General features: G+C 32.0%; 3 protein-coding genes across 5 annotated transcripts; all 3 read left to right on the top strand.

Annotated features, from left to right (window-relative positions):
- Window positions 1-611: 611 nt before the first annotated feature.
- LOC107897649 (uncharacterized protein At4g15545) lies at window positions 612-3,606 on the top strand. 2 transcript variants are annotated; one of them, XM_016823166.2, is made up of 9 exons: window positions 612-1,312; window positions 1,411-1,479; window positions 1,846-1,902; window positions 1,986-2,028; window positions 2,216-2,299; window positions 2,483-2,710; window positions 2,833-2,875; window positions 2,996-3,074; window positions 3,163-3,606. In XM_016823166.2, exons 1-9 carry the CDS (start codon window positions 1,034-1,036, stop codon window positions 3,253-3,255), a joined length of 975 nt encoding a protein of 324 aa, XP_016678655.1. In that variant the 5' UTR covers window positions 612-1,033; the 3' UTR covers window positions 3,256-3,606. The 2 variants fall into 2 exon arrangements, with proteins under 2 accessions (XP_016678655.1, XP_016678656.1); XM_016823167.2 differs by having other exon boundaries at window positions 695-1,312; window positions 2,489-2,710.
- A 123-nt stretch (window positions 3,607-3,729) lies between these two features.
- On the top strand, window positions 3,730-6,890 carry LOC107897648 (receptor-like cytosolic serine/threonine-protein kinase RBK2). Of its 2 annotated transcripts, none has more exons than XM_016823165.2 (9): window positions 3,730-4,301; window positions 4,832-4,938; window positions 5,030-5,422; window positions 5,512-5,763; window positions 5,838-5,992; window positions 6,072-6,151; window positions 6,241-6,376; window positions 6,454-6,603; window positions 6,683-6,890. In XM_016823165.2, exons 1-9 carry the CDS (start codon window positions 4,267-4,269, stop codon window positions 6,845-6,847), a joined length of 1,473 nt encoding a protein of 490 aa, XP_016678654.2. In that variant the 5' UTR covers window positions 3,730-4,266; the 3' UTR covers window positions 6,848-6,890. The 2 variants fall into 2 exon arrangements, with proteins under 2 accessions (XP_016678654.2, XP_040934934.1); XM_041079000.1 differs by lacking the exon at window positions 3,730-4,301 and adding an exon at window positions 4,347-4,490.
- Window positions 6,891-7,846: 956 nt separating this feature from the next.
- LOC107897647 (probable prolyl 4-hydroxylase 4) lies at window positions 7,847-11,402 on the top strand. Its single transcript, XM_016823164.2, has 7 exons — window positions 7,847-8,112; window positions 8,200-8,257; window positions 8,346-8,450; window positions 8,999-9,056; window positions 9,572-9,747; window positions 10,675-10,741; window positions 10,853-11,402. The coding sequence occupies exons 1-7, from the start codon at window positions 7,967-7,969 to the stop codon at window positions 11,146-11,148; spliced, it is 906 nt and encodes a 301-aa protein (XP_016678653.1). The 5' UTR covers window positions 7,847-7,966; the 3' UTR covers window positions 11,149-11,402.
- Window positions 11,403-14,993: the final 3,591 nt, after the last annotated feature.

Below are 14,993 nucleotides of genomic sequence, written 5' to 3'. Positions count from 1 at the left end.
TTATTTTTATTTATAAAATTTCTTAAAAACATTTCTCTTTATTTTTGTTTTTTTGGTTTTCAAATATGAATAAGTTTACTTTGATATTTTTTAAATTTTAAAAATTAATTAAATGTTAACGTGTCATCTATATTACAATCTATGTATATTAGCGTCAACAAAGTTAATAAATATTTAATTTTTTCATCTATTTTAGGGTAAGTTGACAAAAATTCAAATTCAATGACAAAAAGAGGTGAAAAAATTAAATGGGGAGTTAAAATGATTTTTATTTTTTATATATAAAGTTAGATTACTTTAAAAATTTATAATGAAGGTGTGATGATCAGGAAGGGAAAAAAACGGGTGAAAAGTTAGTTTGATGAACTAAGTTACCACAAAGTCAAGATAATGGTGTTATGATTTTAGATTCAGATGGAATCTACGTTGTTATCTGAAAATGCCTACTTCTCCTAATTTCTTCCACAATCAATTGCTTTGCGGAAGTGACATGATAGAACTATCGGTTTTAATGGGAGTGGATCAAATCTTGAACAGGGCCCAATTTGATATATTTACATATTGTTTTAGGTTGAGTAAAATGATTCATCAACCAATATGAAGCCCATGAAATGCTTCCAAGCTCCCCAATGGCCATGGCGGATACTACGATGCCATTTTAAGACCAACCAAAATCTATGTCTGTTTCTGAACCAAAGAGATAGAAACCAGCTAAAAAAGCAGACCACTAGAAACTTTGTCTTTATTCTCTTTTGCCTATCCATTCGCAGGCCACATGTTGGTTGTTTTGTCATAAAGAAAAATACCCAACACACTCTGACATTCTCAATTCTCACCCCATGTCTGAAATCCAAATCCAACCATTTATATGATTTATCTAATCCCCGTACTTTCAGTTTTTTTCTTCATATATAATATAGAAAAAGTGAAACAAAAAAAGGAAGCTAATAGAAAAGAGATTGGAGTGTGTGACTCTGTGTGTGTGTGTGTGTGAGAGAGAGAGAGAGAGACAGAGAGAGAGAGAGTTATAAAAATGTTGGCCAAAGAGTCGGGTGGTTCCACCTTCGATCTTCCCGAGGAATTATTGCAAGTATTACCCTCCGATCCTTTTGATCAACTCGATGTGGCCCGTAAGATCACCTCCATTGCTCTCTCCACCCGCGTGTCTTTACTCGAAGCCGAGTCTTCTTCTCTTCGAGACAAGCTCACCGAGAAAGACCAACAAATCGCCGACTTGTGTGCCCTGATCGATGCTCTCGAGACTTCTTTGTCTGAAACCTCGAATAAGCTCGTTAAGGCCGACCAAGAAAAGGTACGTTCCATCTGGTTTTCTGTCTTTAATTTGTTTCTTCCTTTTTTTTTTAGAATTTTAATGATTCAATTATCTTTCCTTTTTTTGTTCTTTGGTAGGAGAGCTTGTTGAAAGATAATGCTTCGCTTTCTAATACTGTAAGGAAGCTTCAGAGAGATGTTTCCAAGGTAAATTGTTAAATTGTTAATGGGGGGGGTTCACTAAATTGTTAATAGGACTTTTAAAATGTTGAAGATAATTTTATTTTTCATGCAAAATAAAGGGTTCACATTAAATTTTTATAACCAATGTGCATTCTTAGAATCCTGATAAGGGAAGGCATGAGCATTGCTTGATGATTTGGAATGTTTTCATCTTGTGTGTTATATGTATGTTGAATTTTGGAAATTTGAGTGTGCCCTTCAATTGATGTATCTGAACTACCAAGGGCTTGTGTGGTTTGAGCTAATTGGTGTTTTGGGGAAGTGGGAAGTAGTGTTGAGGGTTTTACTAGGCAATTTAGTCTGAGGTTCGACTGTTATGCGATTCTGCAGTTGGAGGTCTTTAGAAGGAAGCTTATGCAGTCACTTCAAGAGGACGATGAAAGTTCTGTAAGTAATTCCACTTCCAGGGATTCCCTTTTAGAATGATGCTTTGTAGATTTTTTACTTGCTAAATCTTGTTTTCCATACAGGCCACAGGGGGTCCTCCAATCATCGCGAAGCCAACACTGTCAGGTATGTTTTTCTTTTTCCTGTTCACTCAGTTGAACGCATTTGAACTTCATTTCTGTAGTGCATCTGTGATCTAGATTGAACATTCAGTGCACTATTAGAAGTTGTCATCCTTACAGTTCTTTGTCAGATGCTTACGCTGCTTGTCATTGCTTATGATGATAACCCTTGGTATCTTCCAACTTTCCAGAAGATGATTCTGCCTTGATTTCAAGAACTGCTTCAATGCGCAGCCAGTACTCTGATTCGGGTGCAGAGGATCGTGACTCAGATGGTACACTTCAGTCTTTGTTGGTTTTGCCATAGCTGTAGAATTTATACCTAAATATGTTTCTTTCCACACAGTGCACACTGAAGATCTTTCTGTTTCCATGATCGCTACTGAGAGCACTGAAATATTTTATTTTCCCCTTTTCTTCATATTGTCATCTATTTTCCTCACTGGGTACCATTATAGTGTCAGCCTCAAGGCCTGGCTTACCTCATGGCCTCCTGCTAGCATCACAAACAAGCACACCGCGGCTAACTCCTCCAGGTTCTCCACCAAGTGTGTCAGCTTCTGTATCCCCCACAAGGACATCTAAGCCAGTGTCTCCTAGGAGACATTCAGTTTCGTTTTCTACCTCAAGAGGCATGTTTGATGATAGGTCATCAATATCAAGCTCCGATTCTGGATCACAGTCTGGTTAGCTTCAAAACTGTTATTCTAAAATAAGAGCTGGATATGTAGTTCTGCAGTAACAAATTAAATGCAACTGTGTAGTATTTTAAATATCATTTCATGACTTCTTTCTGGATATGTTTCAGGTCGCACTCGGGTTGATGGGAAAGAATTCTTCCGTCAAGTCAGGTAAATACATCTGTATTGTGAAAACTTACAGTTGCGGAAACAGTAAGCTGTTGTGGTTGATGAACCCAATCATATAAGTTTGCCTAATTTCATATCTCACACCTGTTTTTTGTTCATCAGGAGCCGCTTGTCGTATGAGCAGTTTGGTGCGTTCCTGGCAAATGTTAAAGAACTAAACTCCCACAAACAAACGAGAGAAGTATGCGACTTCTTGACTAACTCGTCTTCTTTGTTTTATCTGTTTCACAGTGCCGCATTTTCATCTTGTTTATTTCTGACTTATGCAGGAGACTTTGAGGAAAGCAGAGGAGATTTTTGGCCCGGATAACAGAGATCTTTATGCAATATTTGAGGGTTTGATTAATCGCAATGTCCATTAAATCAGCTGAGTAGTCATCGGCTTCTCCACCTTGTGATTTATTTGGTAAATTTTTTGGTGTAAAGTTGTCCAATAAAGCCTGTATTGTGACACGTTCAGAAAAAAAAAACACTTAATGCTATTGTTTCTCTTGGCTATAAGTCTGTTCATCTGCTGTTCCATTGGTGAAAAAAATATCTACCTCAAAGATTACAACTCCAAACTTGTATGAATTAACTGAGTTAAACTCTGGGTTCGTAGTTAACCTCTTTAACCATTACGAAGATATTTAGTCTTTCTTTGTATCTCCCTCTAAGGATCATACTTTCATGTGAATTTTGTAGTAAAAATCAATCGAACCAGTTTTTTTATATTTTATAATTTTTTTAATAATTTATTTAATTAAATTGGATGATCTGGTTGAATCTCGAACCGATATTCTTAACTAGTTTGATGGTAAAGAAGTAAAGCATTTCTTGTGGGAAAATCCAAAGTTTATGCAAATACCAGCTCATCTGGTTTGAAGCTCCAAATGAAGTAACAAATCCCTGTGCTGTTCAACTTGCAAAGTTTTTTTGTTGGTTAAAATCAGTAAAAAAGAGATTGACAGAAAGGTTTAATAGAGAAAGTGGAAGAAGAAAAAGAAGAAAAAAAACATGGTGGTTTCTTCCACGTGTCAAATGCCAAAACTTGTTCCATGAAGAGAACCCCCAACGTGCTTTCTTACAAGCCTTAAACATTCCTTTAGATTTGCTAAACATAGGATTAAAATATATTCTCATTTATTTTTAATAGATTTCTTCTAAAAAAAGGGGGATGGATTACGAATGATGAAATGGGAGAGAACCTACTTTTAGGCACAAGGAGATTATCTGTCAAAAATACTAAATGGATATTAGAGAAAGCTCAGAGAATAATGGCAACCCTCTACTCCATTTCTCATATTTCTCATTATTCTCTCTATATCTTTGTCATTTGTTGCCTATTCTTTTGGCTTCTATGGTCTCCCTGGTTCTGATCCATCTCAAAAACCATGGGGGACAGAATAGAAGCATCTGATCCTACATGGTACTTTGAATTGCATCCTTTTCGGCCTTTTAGTTTCTTTCTCATTTTGGTTTGTTTTCAATATGTTTGTGTTTTTGCAGCATTGCCTTTCTATTAATAAATTTTTGGAAGGATTACCACAACCTGGAAGATCTAAGCTTTTGGGTTTTGATGTGTCTGCGCTTTTATGATTTCAAATCTCTTTTACATGTAATGCTTGTATGTATAAGTGTATATATAAATATATTTATCGTTTGGATAAGAGTATATGTATGCTTTTTTTCCCCATGCTTTTTTCTTTTATATCTTCTATTCTGCATTAGATTGTTTTAAGATTGCCCCTGCCTTGAGTTTCATATCCATCTTTTGTAACAGGTGCCTATTCAATGGCTCTTTTAATCTCTCTGATCCTTTTTCTTCGGACAGGATCTATGCTCATGTCTGTTTATAGCCATTGCCATGCCTGCTCTTCACTTGTTTCATGCTGCCTTTGTTTTTCTTATTTTATGTTTGTTCATATCATTTGTTTGTCCTTTTCCCCCCACTTGTAGTGCTGAAAGTTCCGATAAAACTGGCACCGAAAAGAAGAAATGGGAGCCTCTTCGTTTTATAAGGAGAAAACCTCGAACTTCTTTCTCCGACTCAGTTACATCTATTGGTATACCAATCATCCATTTCCATGTTGTTCAGAGTTGATATGGTTAAGAGACTTGATAATTGTTCTAATGTTAGATCATATGCGATGTTAGACTTGACATCTTTAGGCGCCGAATTGAAGAGAATCGATGCACTGTCTCCAAATGGTGATCTTCAAGATTGCTCAAGGACTGCAGAAGCTCTAGAACTAACAAATGAAGCATCAGAAGAATCTAACTCCGCAACGGACTCTGAAGGCCAACTGAGTTTGACTGGTCTTGTTCATCTGCGCGGCATCTTTCGTTTACTGAAAAAAGGACCCGGAATCCCTTCTCAAGTATTGCCTCCTCTAATGCCTAAGCTCCCGTTAAAGAGGGGAAAAAAAGGTGGAGAAGACACGGTTCCACTAGATTCCGCTCTGGATGCAGAATTACGCTGTTTAAAATCTTCCTGGAAGAACTTTTTACTCTCAGAGCTTCAGGAAGCAACCAATAACTTCAGCCATGGTATTTTTCCTACTACGTGATAATTATTTTTGTAATTTCAATCCAATTCCTATTACATTGACATTCATTTTTCCATTTCTTTTGAGAAGAAAATTTGATAGGGCAAGGAGGGTATGCAGAAGTTTACAAAGGGCAATTGAAAGACAGGAAGTTTGTTGCAATTAAGCGGCTAATGAAAGGTTCACAGGAAGAGATGATCGAGGATTTCTTGTCTGAGCTTGGAATTATGGTTCATCTGGACCATCCCAATATTGCTAAAATGATTGGCTATGGGGTTGAAGGGGGCATGTACCTTGTTCTTCAATTGTCTCCCCATGGAAGCCTGTCATCTTTACTTTACGGTTTGTTTTCTGCTAAGCCTCTCAATTTGATTTCTTTACGTGTTCATATATAACTTGTTGCCATTCATTTACAGGCCCCAAGGAGAAACTGACTTGGAGAATCAGATTCAAGATTGCTGTCGGGACTGCCGAAGGCCTTAGCTATCTTCATGAAGGTTGCCAGCGGAGAATTATCCATAAAGATATCAAGGCAGCAAACGTATTGCTTTCCGAGAACTTTGATGCTCAGGTAAAACTTGAACTCGAAAATCATTATCGTTCTAAAGATGTACCTTTTGCTTAATGTTGACATTCCAATGTGATTCCAGATTTCTGATTTTGGCCTTTCAAAGTGGTTACCCGATAATTGGACACATCATACCGTCTATAAAGTCGAAGGCACATTTGGGTTCATACTTGAAAACTCACTTGATTTCTGTACATCTAAAAGTTCTTTTTATTGTATACAAAATTTAACCTGAATTCATGTCATTGCAGTTACCTTGCTCCTGAGCTTTTCATGCACGGCATAGTCGATGAAAAAACGGATGTCTATGCTTTCGGCGTACTGCTGTTGGAACTAATCACCGGGAGGCGAGCTGTTGATAGTTCACAAAAAAGCCTTGTTATCTGGGTAGATCTAGTTTACCATAAGTGAATTTGCACTCACATCACCACCGTTGTTGAATAATCCCATGATTCAACTTGCAGGCAAAACCATTGATTGCAGAAAATAAGATCAACGAGCTCGTTGATCCAGCTCTCGGGAATAACTATGACCTGGACCAGTTAAAATGTGCCATTGCAACAGCTTCTATTTGTATAAATCAGTCATCGATAGATCGACCCCAAATGAGTCAGGCATATCCTTCTTCATTACATGTTACTTGCAATCCAAGTAAAACTGTAGATAATTCAGAAAATTGCATTTTCGCTGCAGGTTGTAGGCATGCTTAAAGGTGATCCTAAATGCCTTGAGATGCTGAAAGAACAAGAAAAGTGCCCTCATCGGAGGACTTTCTCCGACGAGATCTTTCATACAGAAGAATACAATTCAACTAACTGTTTGAATGGTCAAAATTCTCAGAATGAAAAAGTTTCATAATGGTTTTTTTTTTGTAAAATATATATTCTGAAAATTTGGTTCTTCTCCAAGAATTTTTTTTTTTCCAAATTTTGATTGTTGATTCTTCTAGCTTTTTACATCCTTTTTTTTCAAGTTCTAGTTTCCATCAAATGAAGTAATGAACCCACACATTTGAAGGATTGGAACAGTTTGAAAGAAGGGAAAAAACGATAGACCAGTCGATACAAAATATAATATAAACACCACATGTTTTTTTACATATATATAATCTCTTTACAATTGGGATTTACAAATTATAATCAATATTTTGATAATTAAGATAACATTTTTTTGAAGATATAATTTTGAGATAACATTATTATTGTTTTATTTAAACAATTGAAAAAAATAATACTTAACAGGTAATTTTTTTTTGGTAATGAAAGTAAGGGTAAATTTTATAACAATCTAGTAACGTTTATATGTTTTATCAAAATGGTCTTAATAGTATTTTTGAATCATTTTTAGTCATCAATTTTATTTTTTTAAATTGCTTTGTTTAATAGATGTGATGAAAGTACCTGTAAAAAAGTTAATGGATAATGTAGAATATTTTTTTATTTTATATATAATTTATTTTATTATTTTTCACATGTAATTATCTTATTAGGTTATTTAACTAATAAATTACATCTTATTAAAAATATTTCACATATGAAATTCTACATCTTACTTTACTTTCATCAAATCTATTAAAAAATCAATTTGAAAAACAAGAATAGAAGTTAATGGCTAAAAAAGGCTCAAAAATACAATTAATGCCATTTTGACGAAATATATAAACATTAGTGGCCAAATTTTCATTAAGAAAAAAATTATGAAAAGAAAGTATTATTTAACAAAATAAAACTAATTAGATACTTTAAATCATAATTAGTATTTGATTTTACCAAAAGATGTCAATAATTTTACGAATACACCCCATTGCAAAATTATTGAGACGACACCGTATTAGTTCCTTAAAAGTAAAAAAAATATCGTCGCTCCTGGCTATAGCCTTACTACAGGTTAAACTCAGATTAGCAAAGTACCATTTTCCCGAGAAAATTTTTTACCTTTTCTTTCCCGGAAAATCTTTCGATCTAAGGTTTACATTCGATGGCTATTGGGAGGAGTTGTTCTCTGCAAATCCTAATATTGAACTTAATCGCTTCAAACTTGTACCAATCATGTGAGTCCTTCTTAACTCCTCCAAGCTCCATTATCAATCCTTCCAAAGTCAAACAAGTTTCCTGGAAACCTAGGTCACTTTCTATCTCGATCTCTTTTCACTTCGCTGAAGAATTTAGTAAATTTTTTAATTTTCTTTACCTTGTTCTCTTCTTTTGCAGGGCTTTCGTCTATGAAGGCTTCTTAACGGACCTCGAATGCGATCATTTGATCTCTCTAGTAAATTCGACTCCAAATTTTCGTCTATTCCTTTTTTTTTTTAATTTTGAATTCATTTAATGTTTCTTCTTTTTCTTTGTAATTAAAGGCGAAATCGGAGCTAAAGAGATCTGCAGTTGCTGATAATGTTAGTGGACAGAGCAAGCTTAGCGAAGTCCGTACGAGCTCAGGGATGTTCATTCCTAAGGGAAAGGTTCAGACGTTTATCTTCTCTCTTGTAGATTGTAGTTGTTGTTTCCCAATCTTATTTTATCCAATTATGGTAGTCTAAGTTGTTGGCCTATACTTATGGCTTATGGGTACTCCATTAATTACAGAGGAACTATTTAGGTAGGATTTGATAAAAATGATAACTACATTAATAGTTCGATAGATAGATAGGCTTGGCTTTTATGGTATGTGATCCTATCTTATCCGAACTCTTCGTTTTCTCAGAAGTACTTGTGCTCAAAATTTGCGTTCTAGGATATAGGAACGGTTTTATGATTATCCAAATATGTGGAGAAACTTAAAAATTAAGGATACTTGTGTCGAACACAAACTCATATCTGACATTCATCTAGTCTTGGTAATATAGGGTTATCTTGATGAAAACATATACTAATGATGGTTTGAAGGGTTCAATATGACAAGTTATCCATCAATTCTCTTAAGGAGGCACTCAACATTGCAATGGTTTTGCTTTTGACTTTTGTATATTTGAGCTAAGTGATGCTTACTTTCCCTTTTATTTCTTTTTAGGATCCTATTGTTGCTGGTATAGAGGACAAGATTTCAACATGGACCTTTCTGCCCAAAGGTGTGTATACCATGAATTTAGGGCCCTACTAAGATTGTGTTCTTTAGTTCTGCAGTGACATTCTAATTATATATGAAGATTTCTTGCACACCACAATGATAACTTAGTTAGATTATGTTTCTATGATTACACTCTTTAATTTTCATTATTCACGATATGAGAACTAGCAAGTAGGATATGGGAAGAGATGATATTAAATGTTTTAAGTAGGATAAAATAGTTATTTTTTGAACATTCTATTTGTTTGTGAACTATATATCTGGATTGCTAATTTATGCATTTGGAATTTAATTTTTATGTGCTCCATGATCTATCAATATATCAATATCAAAGTCAATGTCATCATCTGAAAGCTTCATGATACTTTGGCTGGGAGTGGACTGATAAATCTCATGTTTATGTCCTTAATATAAATGAGATACATATGTGTTTGAGGGTCAGAGAGTGAAAAATAGCAATTGTGGTTTAATTAAGGAAGTACATGCTAACATGAATTTTGTTTTTCACATTTCCAGAAAATGGGGAAGACATACAAGTTTTGAGATACGAGCATGGGCAAAAATATGATCCTCACTATGATTATTTTACTGACAAGGTGAATATCGCTAGAGGTGGACATCGCATTGCAACTGTACTGATATATCTTACAAATGTGACCAAAGGTGGTGAAACTGTATTCCCTCAAGCCGAGGTTTGTTTAAGTGTCCTTATGTCCATTAGATCTCTTCTTTTGTTGTTTCATATGCTTGCAATCATATGTTCTTTCAAGACTGGTGTTTTCTGGTGGCTTGAACATTTTTTTAACTTCATGATTTTTGTTTATTTAAAAAGGTTTCTGAGATTAGTTTGCATACAAGATGCATGCTCATGGATGGGGATGACTACAGTTATCATCTCTCAACAACTAGTAATTATGCCTTATTGCATTATACATTTGTGAAGAAATAGAGAGAAAAAGGTTGAGAGAATGTATATACTGTTATCATCTCTCTAGAAGTAGTAGTTATACATTATTGCATTATACATTTGTGAAGAAATAGAGAGAAAAAGGTTGAGAGAATGTATATACACAACCCTATTTTTGAGAAAAAGGTTGAGAGGATGTGGTTCTAATTGCATGGGAAGGAGCAGGGTCTGAAAATTGAGCCTAACTGATTAATTTTTGGAGTATTTCTATCCGTTCTTTGCTGAAAGTTAGGATTCAGCTGATGTAGAAAAAGAATTTATGGGAAAAGAGGGATTTGGTTTTAGAAACAACTCTGACACCATGAAGAAATAGAGAGAACAAGGCTGAGAGGACGTATATATTTTTCATTTCTGCCTTTTTTACATAGGCTGCTACGGCACAACCTTAATTATAGTACATAGAGGAAGAGAAAATCTGGAAACAAGAATCACTAATTACCAGATTTTTCCTTTATCATCTCCCCTAAAATCAGAAACATAATATCCTATTTAAATCCTGATTTTATGAGATATGATTTTATATCCCCTAAAATCAGAAACATAATATCCTATTTAAATCCTGATTTTATGAGATATGATTTTATGGTATTTGGTAATTCTCTAATATCCATATTAGCAACACATATATTTTCTCATTTAACTTCATTATCAGGAACCTTCACGTCGTAGAACTCCTCCAAAAGATGATCTATCGGAATGTGCAAAGAAGGGAATTGCTGGTAAGTAACATAATAGTTGACGTCTTTTTTCAAAAATCATATGCTTTTTTATTTTCGATATTGATATTTGTTGTTTTTTTATTTTTTTATTTTCTCATTTCTATAAATTAGTGAAACCACGAAGAGGTGATGCACTTCTCTTCTTCAGTCTCTTCCCAACTGCTATTCCTGACCAGAACAGTCTCCATGCTGGGTGCCCGGTGATTGAAGGTGAGAAATGGTCCGCCACAAAATGGATTCATGTTGATTCATTCGAAAAGAATTTAGACATCGGTGGTAACTGCACGGATTTGAACGAGAGCTGTGAGAGATGGGCTGCTCTTGGTGAGTGTACCAAGAACCGAGAATATATGATCGGAACTGCAGAACTTCCTGGCTATTGTAGGAGAAGCTGCAAAGTATGTTGAAGGTAAACTACAAGCTTCAATGATAGTATATCTGCTGCTGCATTTTCTGTTGTAAGTTTTTTATTGCTTTTTTTTTTTTGGATTCAAATTTACATTCTTATGCTACAGTTTTCACAAACATAGTTGAAATCCATGTATTCTAAACCTGACTTTCAGCTTGGTTAACATATCCCCCCGGAAGCTTCAGATTTGTTGTAGTCTTTTAGATTGCTAGCGTTTCACTTTCAGCTGAAATCTGAAAATAATTTTTTCCATATTGGCCTTTTGATTTTAAATAGCAGTATATGGATGTAAACTTTCTTCAACCATGGACTTTATTTTGCTTTCTCTTTTAATATGTAGGTTCTTGGCTAGAGTGAGTGTTGTTTGTGTTATGGTCCTGTTATGAATTTTATATCGAATGTATACTTAGAGTTGGTCTTAAATTCTGCGGACTAAATCGTAAGGGCCACGGGCTGAAGCTGACAATACGTTGCAGTTGAGTGTAGAGTACTAGTGATATGCCATTGAAGCTAGTTTGTGTAGAGGAGCAATGAATTTCACAATGGTAGCATACTAGATTTGATACTACGATGTAAGTGTTTACACAACCTTTACCTATGAGGCACAATAGATGGAAGCGGATAAATACCTTTTAAGTTTGTGTAGAGTTTGGGTGAATTATCATGAAACTAGGATTGAGGGTTACCCATGCTAAAGGTTTTGGTTCATGGAATGACTCAAGATTTTTAGGATCAACTTTAAGACAACTTATGGGTCGATTTTTTTTTTTTTGGAAATAAAATAATAATGTTTTGATATTATAAATAAAAATTATAATTCCAAAAAGCAAATTATCATAACTATTAAAATTTTTTCAAATTTCCATCATACAAATATATATTGTTCATGTTAAAACCGGTTGATTTTACAGTTTTAATTCTATGACTTAAATAGAGCTAGCAAAACAAGCCTGAGCTCCAAAGTTGGCTTGGATTTTATATCTGAATAGCCATACTAATCATTAATATAATTTTATGATATTATTTTAAATATAAATAAATGATTTATATATATATTTGAAAATATATTTATAAGTAAAGGTGCTTATGAGTAGGGCTCGGGTTGGGCCTATTCAAGGTATATATATCACTTTTTCAAGTCTTGTCTCACCCCAAAAAATGGGTTCGTTTTTTTGTTCAAGCTCAACTTAATTTAATAAAGGTAAATTCGAGCCCCATTTGACCGGTTCATATTTGATTTTTTAAGATTATTTTTATTTAAAAATTATAAATTTTAAAAATATACTACACTAAATGCACTAAATATGCTAAAATAAATTTTTTTAACAAATTAAAAGTATATTAAAAAGTATTTATATTAAAGAACACTATCATAAATATAATAAATGTTTTATTATATTAAAAAACACAAATTAATATAATTAATATTTTATTATATATAGTTTTTAAAATTTTATATTTTGGATTGGGTTATTTAGTTGAGTAATTTTTTTTTAAGGTTTTGAGTAATGAGTTTAATTGTTATTGGGTTAGTGTTTTAATATAAATATAAATGTATTATTATTTAATATATGTAATTAATATAATATTTTTTATAACATAATATATTCGGGTCAATTTATGCCAGGCTCGGACCATAAAAATCTTGCCCAAAGCTCTGCTTATATAAAAAATAGGCCTCAAATTTTACTCAAGCCTATTTTTTAACCTTGTATTTTTGTCCAAACTCTCCCATTTTTTAAGCATATCTTCTAGCCTAGACAAGTGACTTGGCCCATAAGTAGGTCTATTCATAAGTATTATGTATTCATATTAAAATTTTATTAATAGGAAATGTAATTAATAATAAATTTTTAATTTAAAGTGAAATAAATTTTTTAAAATAGTAATTTAATATAAAATATTTTTAATACTATAATTATATATGTATCATAAATATACAAAATTAATAATTATTAAAATCTATAAATTTAAACTTAAATGATAATGCAATAATACACTATATAATTATTACCGAAACATATTACCTAACTTTACCTTCAACTGTTATACTAAATTAGTATATTATAATATAGATTAGAATAAAAGATATATTATTACATGAGATTATAATGTTTAATATTTTTGCACATATATAAACTATTAAAAGATGATATGATATAGCATTATATAATAATATATAATATATAATGTACTATTATTTTCATTATATATTTTATAAGTATTAATATAATAACTTTTATTATAGATTATAATAAAAGATATAACATCAACAATTATGTCTAATTTAATATATTAAAATACATTTCTATAATTACAATTAGCAATATATAATATTATTAAAATTTTAATATATTAATAAAATATTATTTTTTAAATTATATATTGAATTGGGATATAACTTTTGCAAATTATATTTGGGTATTGGGTCTAATTTCTTGAGATTTGGGTTATAATTAATTTATTTTTGAGCTTGGTTAATAATGAGTATATTATTTGGGTTTGGGTTTGGGTTTTGAGATAAATATTTTAGAATATGAGTATTAGGTTTATAAATTTTATAAGAAATTTAAAAAATTATTCAATTGTGAATATAATATAATGATGAACAATAAAAGATATTTTCATTAATTCATATAATATCATAAAATAATAAATTTTGCTATTTCAATTGTTTTATATAAAATAACTTTATCAAATATATATAATTTATGGTTTTTATAATAAAGAAATTTTGAATCTTCGTATACAAATAAAATGAATTATTATATTTAAAATTAAAATATTTATAACTTATAAAATTCAAAATTATGTGAATCCGTTAGAGCATGACTAAATTGATCCAAACCCAAATTCGAAATAAACCTAATGCGAGCCTAAATAAATGAATAATAAAAAAAGTTAAAGGTAGATGCTCAACTTTCAACGGTTTCTATCATACTTCAACTCCTTTTAATTGGATGCCCCAACAGATTCTCTTATCTTCAATGTCAATGCTAGTTTTCTTTCAACTCTAATTTATACTATTTTTGTATATTTAAAGTTTATTTCTTCATTTATTTATTTTTATATATATAAAAATATTACATAAATAGTTATAATCAAAATCTACATTACAAACAAAATTATATTCACAACCGAAATATATTCACACCCATATCATAATAAATTTAAAAATAATCTACATATAATAAAACTCATATCTAAGATATCAAAACATCTATCTTTTCATTAAACTAATACCTAAAAAAAAAAACCTAAGACTTCAAATCTTACATTTAACTTAAATCAATAATATTGAGAAAAAAAAAACGGTGGGGGCTTTCTCCGTAAGGCATAGTTTAACTAAATAAAAAAAACTATAAATTAAGTTTTTTTTTTTTTAAAAATACTACTATTAATAAGAATAGTGAATCATAATAAAACAAAGACATGACATATAATATAAACAATAAATGAATCATTATAAATTAATGTATAAATATCATCTCTACAGAATAATTTCAAAAAAAGAGAAGAGAAGAGAAGGACAAACGAGCAATAACCGCAATACTGGGATAAGTCAATAACACACAAGAAATGTATTAACTTGATCAAATCGCTGAAATTTACATCTTAGCCTCACTATTATCAAATCGACCTGACGATGAATACCAATCAATCAAGAAAAACTACCAAAAGTCCCAAGAGACCTGTTGCATCAGTAATCTACAAAAGGCCAAGTCTCATATGACCTATTCTCCTCATCATCTCGGATCTATCACCATCACTATAATCTATCATGATAAAGCTATTCAAGAATAGTTCCTAATAGATTTGGCCACACTCTTATATTAACAAATC

The sequence above is a fragment of the Gossypium hirsutum genome, chromosome A10, assembly GCF_007990345.1.
Source record: "Gossypium hirsutum isolate 1008001.06 chromosome A10, Gossypium_hirsutum_v2.1, whole genome shotgun sequence".
Classification (NCBI taxonomy): Eukaryota; Viridiplantae; Streptophyta; class Magnoliopsida; order Malvales; family Malvaceae; genus Gossypium; species Gossypium hirsutum.
The sequence above is the reverse complement of the archived record's forward strand: the minus strand, read 5'-3'. Positions and strand labels throughout refer to the sequence as shown.